Here is an 18,287-nt window from a genome sequence, read left to right on the forward strand (position 1 = left end):
ACTTCCTTTCCTCAAATAGTTGGCTGTTAAAGATTACTCCATGTAAAGAGTAGCGATGTCCCTTTTAAGTCAGCTCAGATGCTTGGATAGAGGTGCGAATCACAGCTACAGTAGCAGGTTATTGTTCTGTCTCTGTAGCTTTGGAAGAAGAGATTGAAGCCAGCGGGACCAAGGGAAGAGTTTTCTCTCATCGGTTCCGACGGAATTAGTAATAATGCCTGTACTTTTCATTATAATTGGATTTGAGTAAACAGTCTCTTTGGTGTGTTCTGCCTCTCAGCTCTGGTAATTAGCAGGCTGAGAAGGAAGTACCCTGATTTTTCTGAGCAGAGATGGGCAGGTAGCCAGCACACACCAGTATGTAAACTGGGTCACCAGCATAATCTTAATTATAAGTCATTGTTAATATTAAGTATGGTATGAGCATGAGCGGAAAAAAGATGAATCTATATATAAATTCAGGGTAGGAGCGTTTTAACGTTTTATTGATAAACCTCAGGTTTGAAACTTTGTCTCTGAATAAAGTTGATTTGGTTTGCTTTTAAAGCTTAGCTGGCATTGTAGTTACTAAGGGCATAGAGACAAATCATAATGTTTGTTTCTATTGGTTTGCCACTTTTATTTGAGAAATAAAACACTCAGCACGAGTCTTTATCTTGACTGTGACCACTGGGCATTATTTCCAATGCAAAAAAAGAGAGAGAGAGGGAGCAGCTTGTCAAAATCGACTAGGTACAGCATTTATGTCTATGGAAAGCACCCACGGTAGGTATCACTGCTCGCATGTTGGGAAGTGATAAGGCGTATAAGAGAACCCCCAGTTGTTGCCAATTCCTCAAGTTATATTTTGAGTCACATTATAAGTCTGTGCTTATGGAATCATTTGAGTGCATGGAAATTTCAGCTGTCGGTTTGAAGATGGAAATTTTCTAGTTGTGGCTGAAGAGAAAGCCTGAAAATGTGACTTGACAGCGCATAGAGGAATCCATGTTCTGTTTTTAAAAAATTGATGTTTTTGAAGAGGGGTCTGACTCACATTATTTAAATATTAGTTGACAGTTACTAAGGATTGTTTATCAGTTCTGAAATAACATCTGTTTAAAATTCATTCCACTGAGTTTAAGTAGCTAAAATTACTACTCTCTTATTTGTTAATTGCAATAATGAGGGTCATGTGTTTATGATACTTTTGTTGTTGTTTTGCTGACTTTCACTTCAGTAATTAGTTTGTCGTTTCTATTTTCAGGCCACAAGTGGAAGCAAGGGATGTGGTCGAAGGAAGAAATTGACATATTGATGAGTAACATTGAGCGTTATTTAAAGGTATGTGTTAGAATATGTTACCTGCTAGTTGGTGTGGTGATGCAACTCCTGCTAGAGACCAGCTTTCTTTAGTACTTCCCAGAATGTGCAATAAGTGATTCTGATCAGTTTGTAGTAGAAATGGTGATTACCCACTTGAAATACATAAGATAATTATAACAATACACAGGATTGAAGAGTACGGAATGTAAAATTGCTTATAATTTGTGTACTTAATATAACCCATTTTAAAGTTTCATGTCAGAGAGCTCAAGTGGCTTAATCTCTTTCCCTGAATATACATCACTCATGAAATCTTTGGTGAAGACAGAGGAAAAAATTGCCCTAGGAATAGAGATAATTTTCCTTACAAAGCATCAAATGCAGCTTCCAGACTTCTTTGATGATGTATTTGTATTTGTTTACTACACTAACAGGATGCCTGTATCAGCTTTATTCCCCTTAATATACTGTTGTCAGAGTTCAGTGTAAAAATAGGCATGCAGTTAACACGCTGACAGTGATAATTGCCCAGAAGTCATATTGGTGGTAGGCTTACAGCTGAGAGTATTTGAGCTGAGTACTTACAGCTGAGAATACATAGCCTGGATATTACAGCTTCACCAGCCTTCATTTGTGAATCAAAAAAAGCCTTGAATTTAGTCTGCACTGGTATAAAAATCCCCAGTATTAGTGGTAGAAAGTGTGCCTGCCCACACATGTAGTAGAATTTCTGCCACAAAACCATTCGTAGGTAATCTTATTTTTTAAATCTAGAGAAGCTTTTTTTATCTAGCTAAATAACTTTTTGAGTTACTGGTAACTCATTTGATTGATTATTTTCCCGTTTATCTGTTTTCTTGTACTGCTTCAAATAGTTGAAATGTAGTGATTTTTAGTTTAAGCCGAAGTTAAAGTTTTCCTTTTGTACGTAGCTCCAGTGTTTTTGTATCAAATTTGTTTATAGTTTCCATCAGAACAAGAAGAGGAGTTTAACTGAAAAAAATGCTTTCAGATAAAAAATATCTAAAATTATTGAATAAATTTACATAGCACTTTTTGACAGCCTTCTGCTGTATAACCCCAGGGTAATTCCGCCAGAGTTTATTTTCCATGATATTCTAAATAACACTTCAATATTTGATCTTAAAATATACATTGGACAGATTTTTTTTAAAGGTAGATGAAAGTTAAAGTTTCCATGTCTACCTGGACTCCAGTGTAAAAAAATAATTAAAAAAAATCGCATTCAAGGGTTTGTATTTAAGGTAGCTAATTTATAAATATTCAGTGTAACTTTTGGACTGTAGTACTTGAGATACATAGAATGTTGCTTAATAGTGTGCTACGCTTTAGTTCTCAAGTGTTCTACTTCTTCATTTCTAGGAGACTTTATTTAAGGTGTTTTGTTTGTGGTTTGTTTTGTTGTTTTTTTTTAAATGCTTTCTTCTAGGCCCGTGGAATAAAAGATGCCACTGAAATTATATTTGAAATGTCAAAAGATGAAAGAAAAGATTTCTACAGGACAATAGCTTGGGGTCTGAATCGGCCTCTCTTTGCTGTCTATAGAAGAGTTCTTCGCATGTATGATGACAGAAACCATGTTGGAAAGTATGAAAACCTCTAATGCTGCATGGTTTTATTGGTATGAGTGGGGTCATGTATTTAACATTATATGTGAGATGGACGAGTCCAGCCAAACACACCTCGCTCTTCCTAATCATACGTCAGCTCTGCTGAATTCTGGGACATCAGCCTTGACAATAGTTGATGGTATCCAGAACTTCAAACAAAAATTTAAAAATTAAAAAAAAAAAAAAGTGGAGAGAGGATTCTGATATGAATAGAAGACTGACACAAGCATGGATCTGCTGAGATGTAGTTTCTTTCTAGAGCTGTGACCTTGAGCTAATTGATTTTCATCCTTGTGCCCTTAGTTTGCCCATCTGTAGAGCAGTGGGTGCGGCACCGTCCAGAAGAGCCGAAAAGTATGTTAGATTTTAGTTTTTTAAAGGTAGTTGAAAATTTAAAATACCATCTCAATGGTGATTTTTATTTTTTTTTTTACAGGAAAGTCAGCCTTAAGCAGCCTTACTGTGATTGTGAACTGAGACAGGAAGGAAAAAATAGCTGCTTATTTGACAGACAATACACAAAATTCTAATTCTGTTCTTAGTAGTAAGATCACCAAGAATGAGAAATTTACTGGCAAATGAGAGGAATGTTAAACCAGATAACCTTAGAAATGTACTAATGTGGAAAATGGCATTTGTTCTTCTTTTGAAGCATTCAATCAGTTTGTTTCTTACAGCTGAAATTCCTTAATCTCTTGTTGTAACTAAATGTGTACTGTGTGGCTAGTAGAACGAAAATATGTATGCTGTACGCTTTCTGTTTAAAATAATGTCTTTTTATTTACCTGTTGCTTAGGTATACTCCTGAGGAAATTGAAAAGCTTAAAGAGTAAGTATTTTTATTAACAAGGCTACCTTGTTTATGTTTAGTAGCTTGAGGTTTTGTTATATGAAATCACTGAAAAGTTGCAAGTAAATTTGACTGCTCCAACTCGATCAGAAAATAGTGGTTACTAAATTAATCTGAAGAGAAATGAAACTACTACATTTGGATTATTTTTAATGTGTTTTCTAATACATATTCAGGACATTAGCAATATGAAACAAAGTTCCAAAGCAAGCCTTCTGTTGAAACTTGAAATGTTTCAGATTTTTACAAGCATGGTCAACGTTTGCAGTTACATTTGTGAAAACCAGAAAATCCTTTTCTTTAGGAAACCTGAGCAAAGGTTATTTCTAAAGAAAGTGGCAGGTCAAGGGTAGGATCTCCCCTATGAAGTGTTAGAGATACATAAATTGTCAGTCAGGCTCTTTGATTTTGACTATGAACCTGATAGATCGAGGAGGCGCTGCAGACTTTATCTCCTCGTGCAGCTTTCCAGGGTTGAGCAGTTTGAAGAAACCATGTTGGGCTGAAGGAAGGAAGGGAGTCTGTTTCATTGTGTTGATGGATATGCTTGGATCAATTTAGCTGGTTTGTGTCATTCGCAAGGTGCCTGTTGCTCCAGATGTGTCAAAAGTGGTCATGGCTCCACATGTTAAGCAACCTGTTGTCATGTGTGGGAGGAAAATAAAAGTTAAAATTATGAACATGATGATGCAGCATTTTGCCTCATTTAAATTGTAGGATGCCTGGGTTTTCATTGGGCACAATTTAGATTTCTCAAGTGATCTCTATACCAGCTGAAAATCCTTGAGGAATTTGAATGGATGTTGGGTGTTTATTTAAACATCCATGTTGTATTTAACACAGTAATTAAGCCTCACAGCATTCCTGCAATACAGTTAGATATTAAATGTTTTATAAGTGAGTATCCTGTGGCTTCGCTGGCCCAAAAGGCTTCTAAAAACACATAGAAAAATTAGGAGTGATGACAGAAAATATGTTAATGCTGTAGTATCAAAGTGATTCCCCATTCTGTCTTTAAGCCTGTAAACTGCACATTTATCCTGTTTTTATTAGAGCATAATTGGTACTTCGGTAATCTGTTAACTGGATATAGTGTTAATGAGCATGTTTCTATTTAGGCTGAGAATAAAGCATGGTAATGATTGGGCCACAATAGGAGCTGCACTGGGGAGAAGTGCTTCATCTGTAAAAGATCGCTGTAGATTGATGAAGGATACCTGCAACACAGGTGAGGTAAATGCTGCTGCCAGTAAGGGATACTCTAGTTAAAACTCTGTCACCTTTGCTTTTGTCAATGGTGTTTTCAGAGATGTGTAACTCTGAACTGAGGAACTGCCAATGTGAAATCTGGGGACATTTTTAGCACATACTTGTTATAGGTTTCTCCAGTTTCACTTCTTAAAGATCAGAACACGCAGTTTATTTTTGCAGTACGTATGTGTATGCCACTGGAGCATATTTTATTGAGGTGAATTTAAAATTACTTTCCCTGGTGTTTAATGTTTGTAAACACACACTGCATACTTGGTGTGAGTTAAGAGACAGATGCGCTTCAGGAGTAAAGTATGTTTATCTTGTAGTGTATATATTCCAGTGGAAGGAAGATCGAGTCAGACCTCATGTAATTACTGTATACTAAACTGTTGCGTGGTTAATTTACTTCAACTAATCTAATTCAGGTAGGTTGGACCAGTTTGCTTTGGGTCAGTATTTTGATTAAGTTCTATGTGGCTTCATTTATCTGCGAGAGGAAGAGAAGAGAAAGAAACTTGGCAGCCAAAACAATGGAATTATAGCGTCATAGAATAGTTTGGGTTGGAGGGGACCTTTAAAGGTCATCTAGGCCAACCTCCCTGCGATGAGCAGGGACATCTTCAACTAGGTCAGGATTATGCATTTATTAATCAAGAATGGGTATAATATAAATTGTTAGTAAAGAAGAACAGTTATATCATCTTCACAAGTCAATATTTGCATCTGGAATAAGGTGTTAGGCACCAAAGATAAATGTCTGTTGACATGTTACAGATCAGAACAGAGGGCCTCTGCTGTTAGTTAAGTTGGAGGGCTTTTCTCTTTTTCAGGAAAGTGGACAGAGAAAGAAGAAAAAAGACTAGCAGAAGTAGTGCATGAGCTAACTAGCACAGAACCAGGTGACATTGTCACACAAGGTGTATCATGGGCTGCCGTAGCAGAACGGGTCGGGACACGCTCTGAAAAGCAGTGCCGCTCTAAATGGCTCAACTATCTCAACTGGAAACAAAGTGGGGGCACTGAGTGGACCAAGGAAGATGAAATAAATCTGATCTTGAGGTTTGTTATTTTAGTTACTTTTCAAGGTTCGTAATACATGACGCTGGCAGGATTCCATTGGGGTCCCTTTTGCTGGTTTCTTAGACACTAAAAACTCTAGAACCCTCCAAAAATCACTGCTGTGTTTACAGGTCACAGAGATTTATTATTGAACATATTTTTTGTTTTTTGTTTTTTTAGTGAATGTTAGTGTTCGTGAAAGGTGTCAGATTGAAAACCCGGGAGACTGAAGTCTTCTTTATTCCACAGAAAAGGTACAGCACAGGCAGCGACCGTGCAAGCTTCCCACACGTGGCCCCACCAATGCGCTTTAACCCTTAACTGGAGGGTAGTTCAGTCTCCCTGCCCGTTCAGTCCTTGGCCTCTCTGCTGAGATGACCAACAAGGGTCAAGTGTGGTGGTGGTTTCTGTGATGTGGACGTCTTGTCTACAAAAAACTAAACCGAAACTGCAAATTAATTTCATGTAGGCCACCAAACACTGATTGGATATTAGCATCTTTGACTACATTGGAACTGGCAACCTGGTAGCAACTTTGGCAATCTTTTACTCTCTCCGGTCCTCCTCCCATTTTGAATGCCTTTAACTCAGGCTTTTTAGCCAGTGGATTTTTATGGGTTGATAGTTTTGGGTGGGAATAAAAAGCAAAGACATATAGGGAATCTAAACATTATTTACAGAGCAATATTCACTAATTTGCTGAACCTGTTTGACTTGAACTTAAAATGAGGAACGTGATTCCACATTTCAGAATGTGCTGGTTATGTGGTTATAATTATTAATATTTGTATACAAATGGTATCTGTTTTGGTCTGTCCGTATATCCTTAACTCATCCTACAGGGTTGTTTGGTTGGTTTTGGTAGCTTTTTTCTTTTTTCCCTTTTTGGTTTTTGTTTGTTTGCTTTTTGGTGGTGTTTTTTTATTTTAGCTAGCAAGAGTATTCAGTGCTATTTATTTCTTTGTGAAGCAAACTTTTCTTATCTTCCACAAAAGTCTTTACCCTGTCACTGTTCACCTTTCTTTCATATGCTCCAGGTACAGATGAGCTGGAGGCAATTCAGAGGTATTTGTAGCATTCAAACAGATTCTGGTAGAATCCAGTGTGTGCATAACATCTGCCAAAATTATGTGAAGACTGTCTCTCACCTGGAGAGCCTGATGGGATTAATTTATGAGGAGCTGTTTAATACTGTAGTTAACTTCATCTACTTTGGCTAAGAAGCATCTGAGAGGAGGCAAAAATCTATGTTAAGGACGGATGAGTGTTATTTAGGAAAAAACAGAAGTAAATATCGTAACATGAAATTAATTAAGTAGAAGTTCAGAGTGAATCTCAGGAAGTATTTCCTGCCTTGGAGATGTGTTTGGGGAATGGTTTTCCAAAGAGAAAAGATGCAAGTACCATCATTTGGAATGCTTCACAACAATCTGATCAAACTCCTAATGTAGATGTAAATAAGGAGAATAATTCTGCATGGCAAGGAGATGGACTGGATCATCTTAACAGGTCGAGTCCATCTTCTGTTGTTTATGATTCTGCTTGACCTCTGGCAGCGTGGAGCCTTGGAAGCCTATGTCGATTCATGAGCTCTGGTGGACTATTCACTAGCATGCCATTTTGCTGCTGTTACGTGTGATAAGACCAGAGATGTGCAACACCCCTTCCAGTCTGGAGGGTTGTTTCTAACTGGTACGTATTTTCTATATCCTGTCAGGATAGCGGAACTTGAAGTTTCTGATGAAAATGACATCAATTGGGATTTACTAGCTGAAGGATGGAGTAGTGTCCGCTCACCACAGTGGCTTCGGAGTAAATGGTGGACCATTAAAAGACAGATTGCAAACCACAAAGATGTTTCATTCCCTGGTAATGTACTACTTGCACACTTGTTTTCTGAAAGCTCCTTTCACAAATGTCAAAGGAATAAGGCTGCATTTTGTTGTCTACCTACAGCATTGCTGGCCAAAGAGCACAATGCTCCTTTGCTGGAATTTACTGCCCACTCGGATCTGCTGGCTGAGTTGCTCCCACAAGCAATCCTTAACTGTTTCAGTTGAAACAAGCCAAACTGATGTATACAACTAAACAGTAGATTTTGCCAGTTCCCCTCACTTTGGCTAAAGTGAGAGCATGTATATAAGCCGCTCAGCTGGCAGATCTCAGATGATATGTTCTTTGGTAACGAAGGCAGCGACCTCTTCAGGTGGAAAAGGATATGTATCTGCAGCCTAACAGTGTCACCCCAGGTTAGATCTGTTACCTTTAAAATGTAATGTCTGTGAGGTGCCAAAACTTACTGATCATAGAATCATTTAGGTTGGAAAAGACCCTTGGGATCATCAAGTCCAGCCGTCAATAGTTCAGGCAATAGACGGAACAGAGATCATAGAATGGTTTGGGTTGGAAGGGACCTTAAAGATCACCTAGTTCCACCCCCCTGCCATGGGCAGGGACACCTCCCACTAGACCAGGCTGCTCAAAGCCCCCTCCAGCCTGGCCTTGAACACCTCCAGGGATGGGGCAGCCACAGCTTCTCTGGGCACCCTGGGCCAGTGCCTCACCACCCTCACAGTAAAGAATTTCTTCCTGATATCCAATCTAAATCTCCTCTCTTTCAGTTTAGAACCATTACCCCTTGTCCTGTCACTCCACTGCCTGATTCAGAGTCCCTCCCCGTTTTTCCTGTAGGCCCCTTTTAGGTACTGGAAGGGTCTATAAGGTCTCCCTGGAGCCTTCTTTTCTCCAGGCTGAACAACCCCAACTTTCTCAGCCTGTCTTCATAGGAGAGGTGCTCCAGCCCTCTGATAATCTTTGTGGTCTCCTCTGGACCCACTCCAACAGGTCCATGTCCTTCTTGCGCTGAGCACTCCAGAGCTGGATGCAGTACTCCAGGTGGGGTCTCACCAGAGCAGAGGAGGGGGGTAGAATCACCTCCCTCGGCATGATAGCCATATTTTTTTTGATGCAGCCCAGGATGTGGTTGGCTTTCTGGGCTGTGAGCACACATTGTCAGCTCATGTTGAGCTTCTCATCCACCAACACCCCCAAGTCCTTCTCCTCAGGGCTGCTCTCAATCCATTCTCCACCCAGACTGTATTTGTGTTTGGGGTTGCCCTGACCCACATGCAGGACCTTGTGCTTGGCCTTGTTGAACTTCATGAGGTTTGCACAGGCCCATCTCTCATGCCTGTCCAGGTCCGTCTGGGTGGCATCCCTTCCCTCCAGCATGTCAACGGCACCATACAGCTTGGTGCCATCAGCAAACTTGCAGAGATCTACTACTAGCTGCGCAGTGAGGAGGAGGGGAGGAAACAGGAGTATAAAACTTCCCAAACATGTCTCTCTTACAGCTCTCATTCTTGGTCGGAGAAACTATCATCTGAGCCAAAGGGTATTTAAGTCTCCGTGACCTTTCATTCAGTCCTCCTTTTCTTTTGGGGATAGGAAAAAAAAAAAATGAGAGCGACTAGTCATGTTATAATTGAAGGTGTAATTTAATGGACCCTTTTGCTGTGGTCATCACTGTAGGTATATATTAGTCATGCCTGGAGGCTGCAATTGAGAGGGTAGCCCTGTTACGCTTAATATGGTATAAACCATATGCTAATAGACAGTTGTTGCATCAATTAGTTCATAATATCAATACGCCACTGAATCAACAGGATTCACTCTCTTTTCCTAGACAAAATGTCATGCTGTCAAGAGGGGGAGATGTTTAAGCAGTTTGCTGTATTGGATGCTACAAAAGCAGAGGCCTTAGCTTTTGTAACCTCATATATGTCACCCTCTCCCTCAGTGGGATCAAAGTGATCATCGGGAAGAAAGGTGGGCAGTTTTATTGGAGTAACGGGCCACTTCATGCACAGATGAAGAGTTGTAGTATGGCCACTGCGAGTTTAATTCTCTCTTGCTTCCTATTTCCAGTGACGCTTCTGTCAGCCTCTTGAACAAATCTGCTTACATGTGTTTTAAGATTGCAGGGTTTATTTCTGATAGCAGCATTACACAGCTTGTGGTACTGGCACTTTATTGTAGCTTTGGGATGTACCATACATGTTTTTAGAGAGGTCCAAAATTTTATGAGCTTTTTTTTTTTTTTCCCCAGGCAACCTAAAATTTCTTGGTTCCTTGAGAAAATCAAGTTCACTCCATTAGTTGACTATAAATGTGTTTTATGTATGTGCTAAATTTCTAGTTGATATATCTCTACAAATTATTTAGGTTCCAAATTCAGAAGGATTTTGTTTCCTTTTTTCATCTCGGATAAATCTCACATGCCGCATTCCAAATGTGCTTCTCCAGCATGCTTTAGCATGAGTATTCTTTCTCTCAGTGCTGATAAAGGGTCTTAAACAACTCCATGAGAACCAAAAAAACAATCCAGGGCACCAGCTTTCGGAAAACAAATCTGGAAGTGGATTACCAAACACTAATTCCAGTTCGGGAGTTCAGCACGTGCAGATCCGAGTGGCTCGCTTAGAGGAGAACGCAAGCAACGCACCAAGCCCTATGGCAGCTTTGCAGATTCCAGTCCAGATTACGCATGTCTGTAAGTAGCTGAAACGAATGACACTCTGTCCTCTAATGAAACCTAAAGCTTTCTTATGTTAAGATGGTGAAGGAGGAGTGGGCGTGTCTTAAAGAATTTTATTAATTCTGCTTTGGTCTTCTTGTAATTTCAGACTAAAGTTTTCTGGATTCCATTTGCCTGTTTCTAACTTGAGTAGGCAAATGTAGGTATTACTGTGTCAGTAGTAACAAGAAGCTGCAGTTGGAGTGCCTGGACGGACATAGGCGTTGTAGCTGGCTGGCTGTATGTGTCAGGCTTCAGTACACAGGCTTCTTAATGGAGATGCAGAATATATGTTTATTCCTTAAATTTCTTCTGGTAGCTCTTATCTAGAGCAACGGCCATCATGTATAATATCTCTCTTTGTATAATATATACACTGCTGTGCCCAAGTTCTGATGAAGAGCACTCAAGCAGGAAGGTGTATATAATATTTTTTTCTAGTCCTGCTTTGTATTACACAGTTACTTCCGGGCACAAACACACGAAAGCATCAGTTGCTGAGTCACACTGATGTTCAGCTGATGATCTTCTCTAACCGCTGTGGGTTGTTTTTTTTAAGTTGGTGATTCCCATCCTCTTAAGGATGAATCTTGCTCATTATCAAACATTTATTACCAGGTCTACTTTGATTGTAGTGCTTATTGTTTGTTTTTGTAACTTAATTTATTAAGTGACTCCAGTCACTCCAATCCAGCCACCCCATATGCATCGTGTCTCCATTGTCTACTGTTTTGCACTGTTTGTTATTTGTGAATTTTCTTAGGAAAATTTAGTGCTTCAGTCTCGGTCATTACAAAATCAGTTAATCAGGCTAAGAACTGTTTATTCAAACTGACCAGAAAGGCATTTTGTAGACAATTTTTTGATTATAATTTCATTATATTAGCCTATCTTAATCTACTTAAGTGCCATCTTCATTTTTTTTTTCTGGTTTATTTCTTAATTAAAATGTCACACAACACCAAGCCAAGAACTTTTTACCTCTAGTAATACATCAGCGGCCACATACTTTGAACCAAGCTTGGTCAAAGCTATTGGGTTTTGATGAGCAGGCAAGATGTGCTGGTATTCTGTAGCCTTTAGTCCTTTCTGAATTGAATCCTGTAGTGGTTATTTTGTGATGTCACTTGCCCCGTCTGCCTAACAAGCATTTTTCCCCATTTTAGTCTGCTTTCCTGAAGAATTTCTGTTTGTGTAATCCAAATGAGTTTTGTATTGTGTCTTTTCTGTCTGTTTCCCAGTCCCCTGAGAACTGAACCTATTAGCCACTTACAGCTACATCTGATAGAAGGCTCAGGGTTTCAAATGGGTAATTCCTGTAAGCTTTATGAACAGAACTGGCTAGGTAAGAGACAGGCCTCACTTTACAGCTGTCTGCTGCTAGGTGCCAGGAAATCTGCAGCAGGCAATCTTGAACATGCCACTACAACAATAAAAGCTTCAAAATCGGAGCTTGTATCTTCTTAAGAGACCAAAATTACTCTACTTTGAAGCCACAGGGTCTGAGATGGCCAAGTTTCCAGTGCTTGGAGCACTGCTGTCATCATGTGGGTCTTTTGCCCTTTTGGTATTTATGGAATTACTGGATAATCCCAGGCAAAGTATTAGTTTGCCTCCAGCTTCCTGGAACTTGTGAGTTTTTTAAGATTAAGTAAAAATCATAATTATGGTTCTGAATAGGTTCTTTGGTATCTTATAAAGCTTTGGGTACAAGCTGTTTGGACGTGGTGATCTTGAAGTGTCTGATACATAAACTGTTTTCAGTGCTTCTGTTCGTTACTTGTAGAATTAATGGAGATAATTGGATAAATAATTACACGCTTGTAACAATACTTTCAGCTTTTATACACTGCAGTCATAACACACAAGGTAGGCAAATATCTCGGGGAACATGTGATGTTTCATCAGTGGTGGACATACTGTGGAGGGCAGAAAAGGTTAAAAATACCCAAAAAAAAGAGATCTGTGGGAAACATAAGAATATTAAACCTGACACCACTTTAAAGCAAGTAATACGTGATCCAAATGATATTGCTATGTCAGAAGCTCTTATAAATCTCATTACAAAAAGCAATTAGATCACGTCAGATAACTTTTATTTGTCTACTTTTATCCCTGTACACTAAACCCATACTTCCTTTCTTTTGCTCTTTTGGATTATAGAATGCCCTCTTTAAATAGTATCAGATCTTGGGTACCAATTAGAGAACCTTGTCATTAGGATTCCAGCCAGTTTTCTTTTTCTTATTATTGGAATTAACAGTACCCCACCATGTAGTAATTATAGTATGTTATGCTCTCTGCAGGACTGAAACATTTTGGTTTACATAGTTATTTTTTTCTTCTTTTCTTCCTTTTGCAGCCTCAACCGATTCCCCTGCTGCTACTGTTGACTCTGAGACAATAACACTAAACAGTGGAACACTACAGACCTTTGAGATTCTTCCAGTAAGTAACAGAGAACTGTTATTTGTTACCACTTTTTTTTTAAGCACTTCTTAGACTATGCAACTGTGCATTTCCCAGAAAAACAGTTCCCAAGTGGAAAGAGGAAGTTAAGAGATCTAAAACTTAAAAGTTCAAAGTAAACTGTATTTCTCAAGGTGTAATTCATTAGGGCTGTGGAGTAAAATGTGAATTACAGTTAAATGCTTTAAATCTGTCTTAGTGCCTTAGTGTTATCAAGTCTTCCTTTGTGCTTGGTTTTTTTTTTTTTTTTTTGTTGAAATCTGACATAACGGAACCAGAGGAAGCTCCCAGCAAATAAAGATTCTCCCAGTTCCATTGTACTGTAATTTATAGAACATTTTCTTTTTCGTCTCAATGCTAAGAGTAAGTTGAATTTGTTCCTTTTTTAGCTGCTGTTGTACAGCATAATACAGTCCTGCTTGACTCTTAGCCTTAATACTTGTCGTGGTAGCCTAAGGCTGTAGATAAGTTTCTTTCTACTTCTTGAGTGCAGTACAGCAATCGGTACAGCAGAGATTGGATTTGTTTGTCTGTTTTCCAGGGGAGTTACAGTTAGGCTAGTTCATGTAATTAAGGATGCTCTGAGCGCTCGGTGTGGACCAGGAAGGCAGTGAATTTGGGTATTAAACTGGTGTTGTCTTTTGTAGTCTTTCCATCTCCAGCCGACCGGAACACCGGGCACGTACTTACTACAGACAAGCTCAAGCCAAGGCCTTCCTTTAACGCTGACGACTAGTCCTACCATGACCCTGACAGCTGCTGCTGCTCCAGCCTCCCCAGAACAGATCATAGTTCATGCCTTATCAGTATGTATTTTGAGCAATGAAAAGCCTGGAGTTTGGGCAGTTGGGGTAGGGGAGCATAATAATGCAGGCCCCTATATGTGCATGTTAAATTTGTAAAGCAGTTCTTAGGTCATAGCCATGTTACTTTGCTTAAAATACTGAGAGTGAGAATTTATTTTTCTGTGCTGTTCCAAAAAGCAGCTTCAACTTGGTTGAAAACGGCTTAGTAAGCAACTTAGTTCTTACTGTGGCTGAACATGATGTCTCCATCTAGTGGCTTGTCCCACCAAAACAAAACACTATGGTTTCCTGATGTTATTCTCACAGATGAATGCTGGTGTTCACAAAACTTTTGTAGTAGTGAAAGTACTACTTCTTATTAGAGGGAGGAAAGGGGAAGCCAACTGGAGACTGAATAACAAAAGTGATGCAAAATTAAGGAAAAACCACTCTGATCTTTTGAATCTACAGCAATCCTCACCTGAACAGTTGCTTCTGTTTCATATTACATACTTACTTCATTTGTGAATTACAGAACAGTTGGCACCAAATTCAGCCTAGTAATTCATCATTTAAGGACAGGAAAGGTCAACAGATGATCTGGGCTGACACACTATATACGTAAGACTCTAAATTACACTTAGTAATGAGTTCTTTGAATCCTTTTGCTTTTGTTTGCTGAAAGATTTGAAGATACTTGGAAGAAAGTGTCTCACGTTTTTTGTTTGTGTCTGTTTTTGCAAATGCTGCTTGCAGCCAGAGCACTTGTTAAACACAAGCGACAATGTTACAGTGCAGTGCCACACGCCAAGTGTCATAATCCGCACCGTTGCTGCTGAAGACATCTCCTCCTCTGTCACTCAGACAGAACTTACCGTTGATTCAGACATTCAGTCGGCCGACCTGACGGATCCTCCTGATACCCTTGGAACAAATACTTTTCCAGATGATATCCATCAGTCCAAGCTGAGTGACGAAGAGCAGTCAACCTACAATGAAGATGCCTCCAAATTCAGCAGCAGGAATAGTAGTGAACTGATGGATGGAGTTATGGTAAGAACCGAGGAGGAGATTTCAGATGCCAGCCTGAAACAGGAAGAGGATTCTCACTCTGATTTACCCAGCACTTACGTTACCGAGGTAAGGGTGTGCATGATACTTGGTGTTTTCCACATTGCTGCAAGGAGAAAGATTTCATGGCATCTTTCACCTTTATGTTAAGCTATTTGTATGAATATATCTGTGATTTCATCTATATCATAGTTTGTAGAGCATTTTGTTGAGATCCTCTATCCTTGAGCTTTGTTAATATGTTATGGGTGTAAAAGTGTTAGGATTTAATTTGGAACTGAGTGTATTTGGCTTCATCTGGAGCATTGAATACCTCACTAGCTGCTTCACTGCTCAGGGTACTTTTGCATGATGACTGTAGAAAGCAGGAATATTAGTGGAACCAAACGATTACCTTCATCTGATTACTATTTGATGTTGTTGCTTTAAACTAGGCTGTTAATTGTCCAACACGCATACTTTATGTTGATAGTTTGATAGGCTGCTGAGCAAGGGAGGTGAGGTAGAGTATTTAGCTTTTGCTCTATGGTTCTAATAACATATTTCTAGGAGCACCACAGTTTCTATTTTTGAGGACTTCTATTAAACATAGTACTCCTGTTAAGTATCTGTTAAATTGGAATTTGAAGTGTTTAAGCCATCGCTGTCTCTGGCCTCAGTTTTGTGCAGCTCCAACAGCTGAGATGCAGAAATTAGTTTATCCAAATCATTTCAGGCATTTGGATTGTTTATACTAAAGTCCTCCATCTTTCAGTTCCTGGAGCTATCATGATGAGTAAGTCAAAGAAGACAGATGTTAAAAAGAAGACAGTTCTCTTCAGTGGGTAGAAAATACCTCTTTCCTTAGAAGCTTGATTAGGCTAGACTGTGGAAGGATAATGAGTTAGATTCAAATACCCCATCCTGTTCTCTAAAACACCGTGGTCTGCAGTTGCTGTAATTCTGCTTTGTCAGTCTTGCAAATCCATTGTTGATATGCTTGGACTTTGTTAGGCTTTGTCTTTGAAAAAGTTAATAGACAGTGCTTATCCATTATGCTCTTCCTAAGAGGAGGATCTTTGTACGTATTAACAGTCTGCTACTGCAGAAGTATTTGGATTCTGAACACATCTGAAGCTCGGAATTATTCTTCTTGTCTCATGGTTGACGTGGTTGTGATAAGATTCTCAACAGTTTAGGCAGCCCATCAGCTTTCTACTCTGTTTAAAATTTCAGCTTCTCAAGGTAGAGTTAGTAAACCTTTGATACAAACCTAGTTCCTAATTAAACTTTGTAGAAATCACTTATGGGTAGCAGGATATAAAGAGGTACTAAACTTTTTTTCTGTACAGAAAAACAAACTGAGTTTGTAATTCTAATTTGCCTTACACTTCCAGTCAGATTCAAGTTTGACGTGTATTTAAATTCTAGGAAATAGTGAACTGTCTGTGAATGATTCTTAAATCTAGAAAGACATCCCTAAATTTTGCTTTCTTTAAGTCAGTGTTATTTTTATGCATTTGCCAGTATTGTATTGTCGGTGTGGGTGTGGGTAGTGAGAAGCAGGCAGTCATGCTGCAGGGTTTTATTATTTCTGGCTGGGAAAGGTGCCCATTTGCCACAATGGTTTCTTTAGTTTTTTCACGCCTCCTTTTCCCAGTTTCAAGCCTTGCGACATACTGCTTATCACGGGCAGGTTCAGCCGTGATCTCTGCAGAAAGCTGCTTTTGCAGATGAGGTGTACCGTGCTTTGCAGGAACGGGTACACGCGTGGACCAAGTCTCATTCACTGAGCTGCAGCACAGGTAGTCAGCTTCTCTTCAGCAGCACCAGGGAAGGGGTTTTCAGGCAGTTGCCTTTGCAAAAAAACATTGTGAAACTATGTAGGGAAGCAAGTTTTCCTGAAAACCTAGGTGGAGGAACTTCACGATTTTCTTGAACAGAGAGAGCTGTAACCTCTCCCAAACATTTCCTGCTCCCTCTGAAAACAGGGATAAATCCAGGTACCTTCCATTCTGGCAGCGACATTTGCCTAGCATTCTGCATCAGTGATTCCTGAAGCTTGAACAAACCTTATGCATGTTACACACACAAACTGGAATCCAGATATCTCTGCTTATTCTGGCAGTACTATTTCGGATGTCTTTTCACTCTGCTGGAGTGTGTTGTGACAGTGAGTAAGCCAGATGTATTACTGCCATTTCAGTGCTAGCACTGCAAGAGCCAGCGAAGAGGCGGCAGCAGCAGCTGTTATGGAACTGAAAGAGGGTGGGGGAATTGACACCTGGCAGGAATCAGTGTGTTGCCAAGTTGTTGGTATAATGACACGCAGCTAATAAAGTTTGGAGCCACCCTACAGTCAGCAAGTTACAGGGCAAGCAAGGCATAGCATTAAAATGGGTCTTTTGAGCTTTGTGTCCAGTAGTTAAAACTTGACACAGAAGCAGGAGATGTGAAACTAAGTATTAAGTTCAGGTAAAGCTATTGTGTTTGTGGGGCTCGTAAGTACTGTAAAGGTATTGCTTCAGTGTCTCAGAACATCTAGACAGCAAGTAGTGAAAAAGCTTAATTATTCCTCTTTATAGACAAAATGCTTGATGCACAAGAGAACATTTTATCACCACCTTGCAGTCTCTCCTTCCTCTCCCCCTGCCCTCATACTCCTCACAGGGTAGAATTCTTCTCATCTCGTTTTCAGATGCCTGCACTAGGATGAAACGTGCCCTATAAATGCGTAAGTAAACTAGCTCAGATGCTGACATTTCAATTTAATGAGATAAAACCCATCCAGGGAGTCTACTGCATATTATGGAGGATGGCTGACCAAAGCAGGTTTTTCTGTTTATGCTACCAAGAATACAGCATCGCGTCCTGTTCTTCTGTGTTGTGCAGGACCTGGGTTCTCCAACGATAGAAGAAGAAGTTGATCAGCCTACAATAGATGATGAGACTGTGCTTATTGTTCCTTCTTCTCATGGTTTCATCCAGACAACGGATGATATAGACAGCGAATCAGTCTTGCCCCTGACAACTCTAACAGGTACATCAGTCCCTTCATACGGTTGAGGCTGCACTTTTGAGTTCCTGTAAACACCACTTCATAGATCCTCGCTTTCTCTTAAATAATTTTCCAGGTCATTGCTATGAAACTTGAAGCAAGTTGGTTTCCACACTCATATCAGTAGAAGTGGAAGAAAGTCCCACTTAATCTTGTGGGAAAAGCATTAGAACAGCAGCTGCTTCATCACTTCTGAACTGTTTCCATCACCCTTGAGCCTTGAATTAGTACACATAGGCTAATAAGTAAC

General features: G+C 39.7%; 1 protein-coding gene across 2 annotated transcripts in view; it reads left to right on the plus strand.

The window, feature by feature from the left end:
- The window catches only part of DMTF1 (cyclin D binding myb like transcription factor 1), a 30,522-nt gene that overhangs the window by 10,692 nt on the left and 1,543 nt on the right, over positions 1–18,287 (plus strand). For both annotated transcript variants that reach the window (XM_063323573.1, XM_063323575.1), the window contains 11 exons: positions 1,247–1,323; positions 2,756–2,913; positions 3,733–3,765; positions 4,905–5,014; positions 5,871–6,099; positions 7,817–7,968; positions 10,436–10,651; positions 13,038–13,123; positions 13,792–13,950; positions 14,686–15,069; positions 17,872–18,019. In XM_063323573.1, coding sequence (XP_063179643.1) covers positions 1,247–1,323; positions 2,756–2,913; positions 3,733–3,765; positions 4,905–5,014; positions 5,871–6,099; positions 7,817–7,968; positions 10,436–10,651; positions 13,038–13,123; positions 13,792–13,950; positions 14,686–15,069; positions 17,872–18,019 — 1,752 coding nt within the window. The remainder of the gene's footprint in view (positions 1–1,246; positions 1,324–2,755; positions 2,914–3,732; positions 3,766–4,904; positions 5,015–5,870; positions 6,100–7,816; positions 7,969–10,435; positions 10,652–13,037; positions 13,124–13,791; positions 13,951–14,685; positions 15,070–17,871; positions 18,020–18,287) is intronic.

The sequence above is a fragment of the Chroicocephalus ridibundus genome, chromosome 1 (genome assembly GCF_963924245.1).
Source record: "Chroicocephalus ridibundus chromosome 1, bChrRid1.1, whole genome shotgun sequence".
In the NCBI taxonomy this organism is placed as follows: domain Eukaryota; kingdom Metazoa; phylum Chordata; class Aves; order Charadriiformes; family Laridae; genus Chroicocephalus; species Chroicocephalus ridibundus.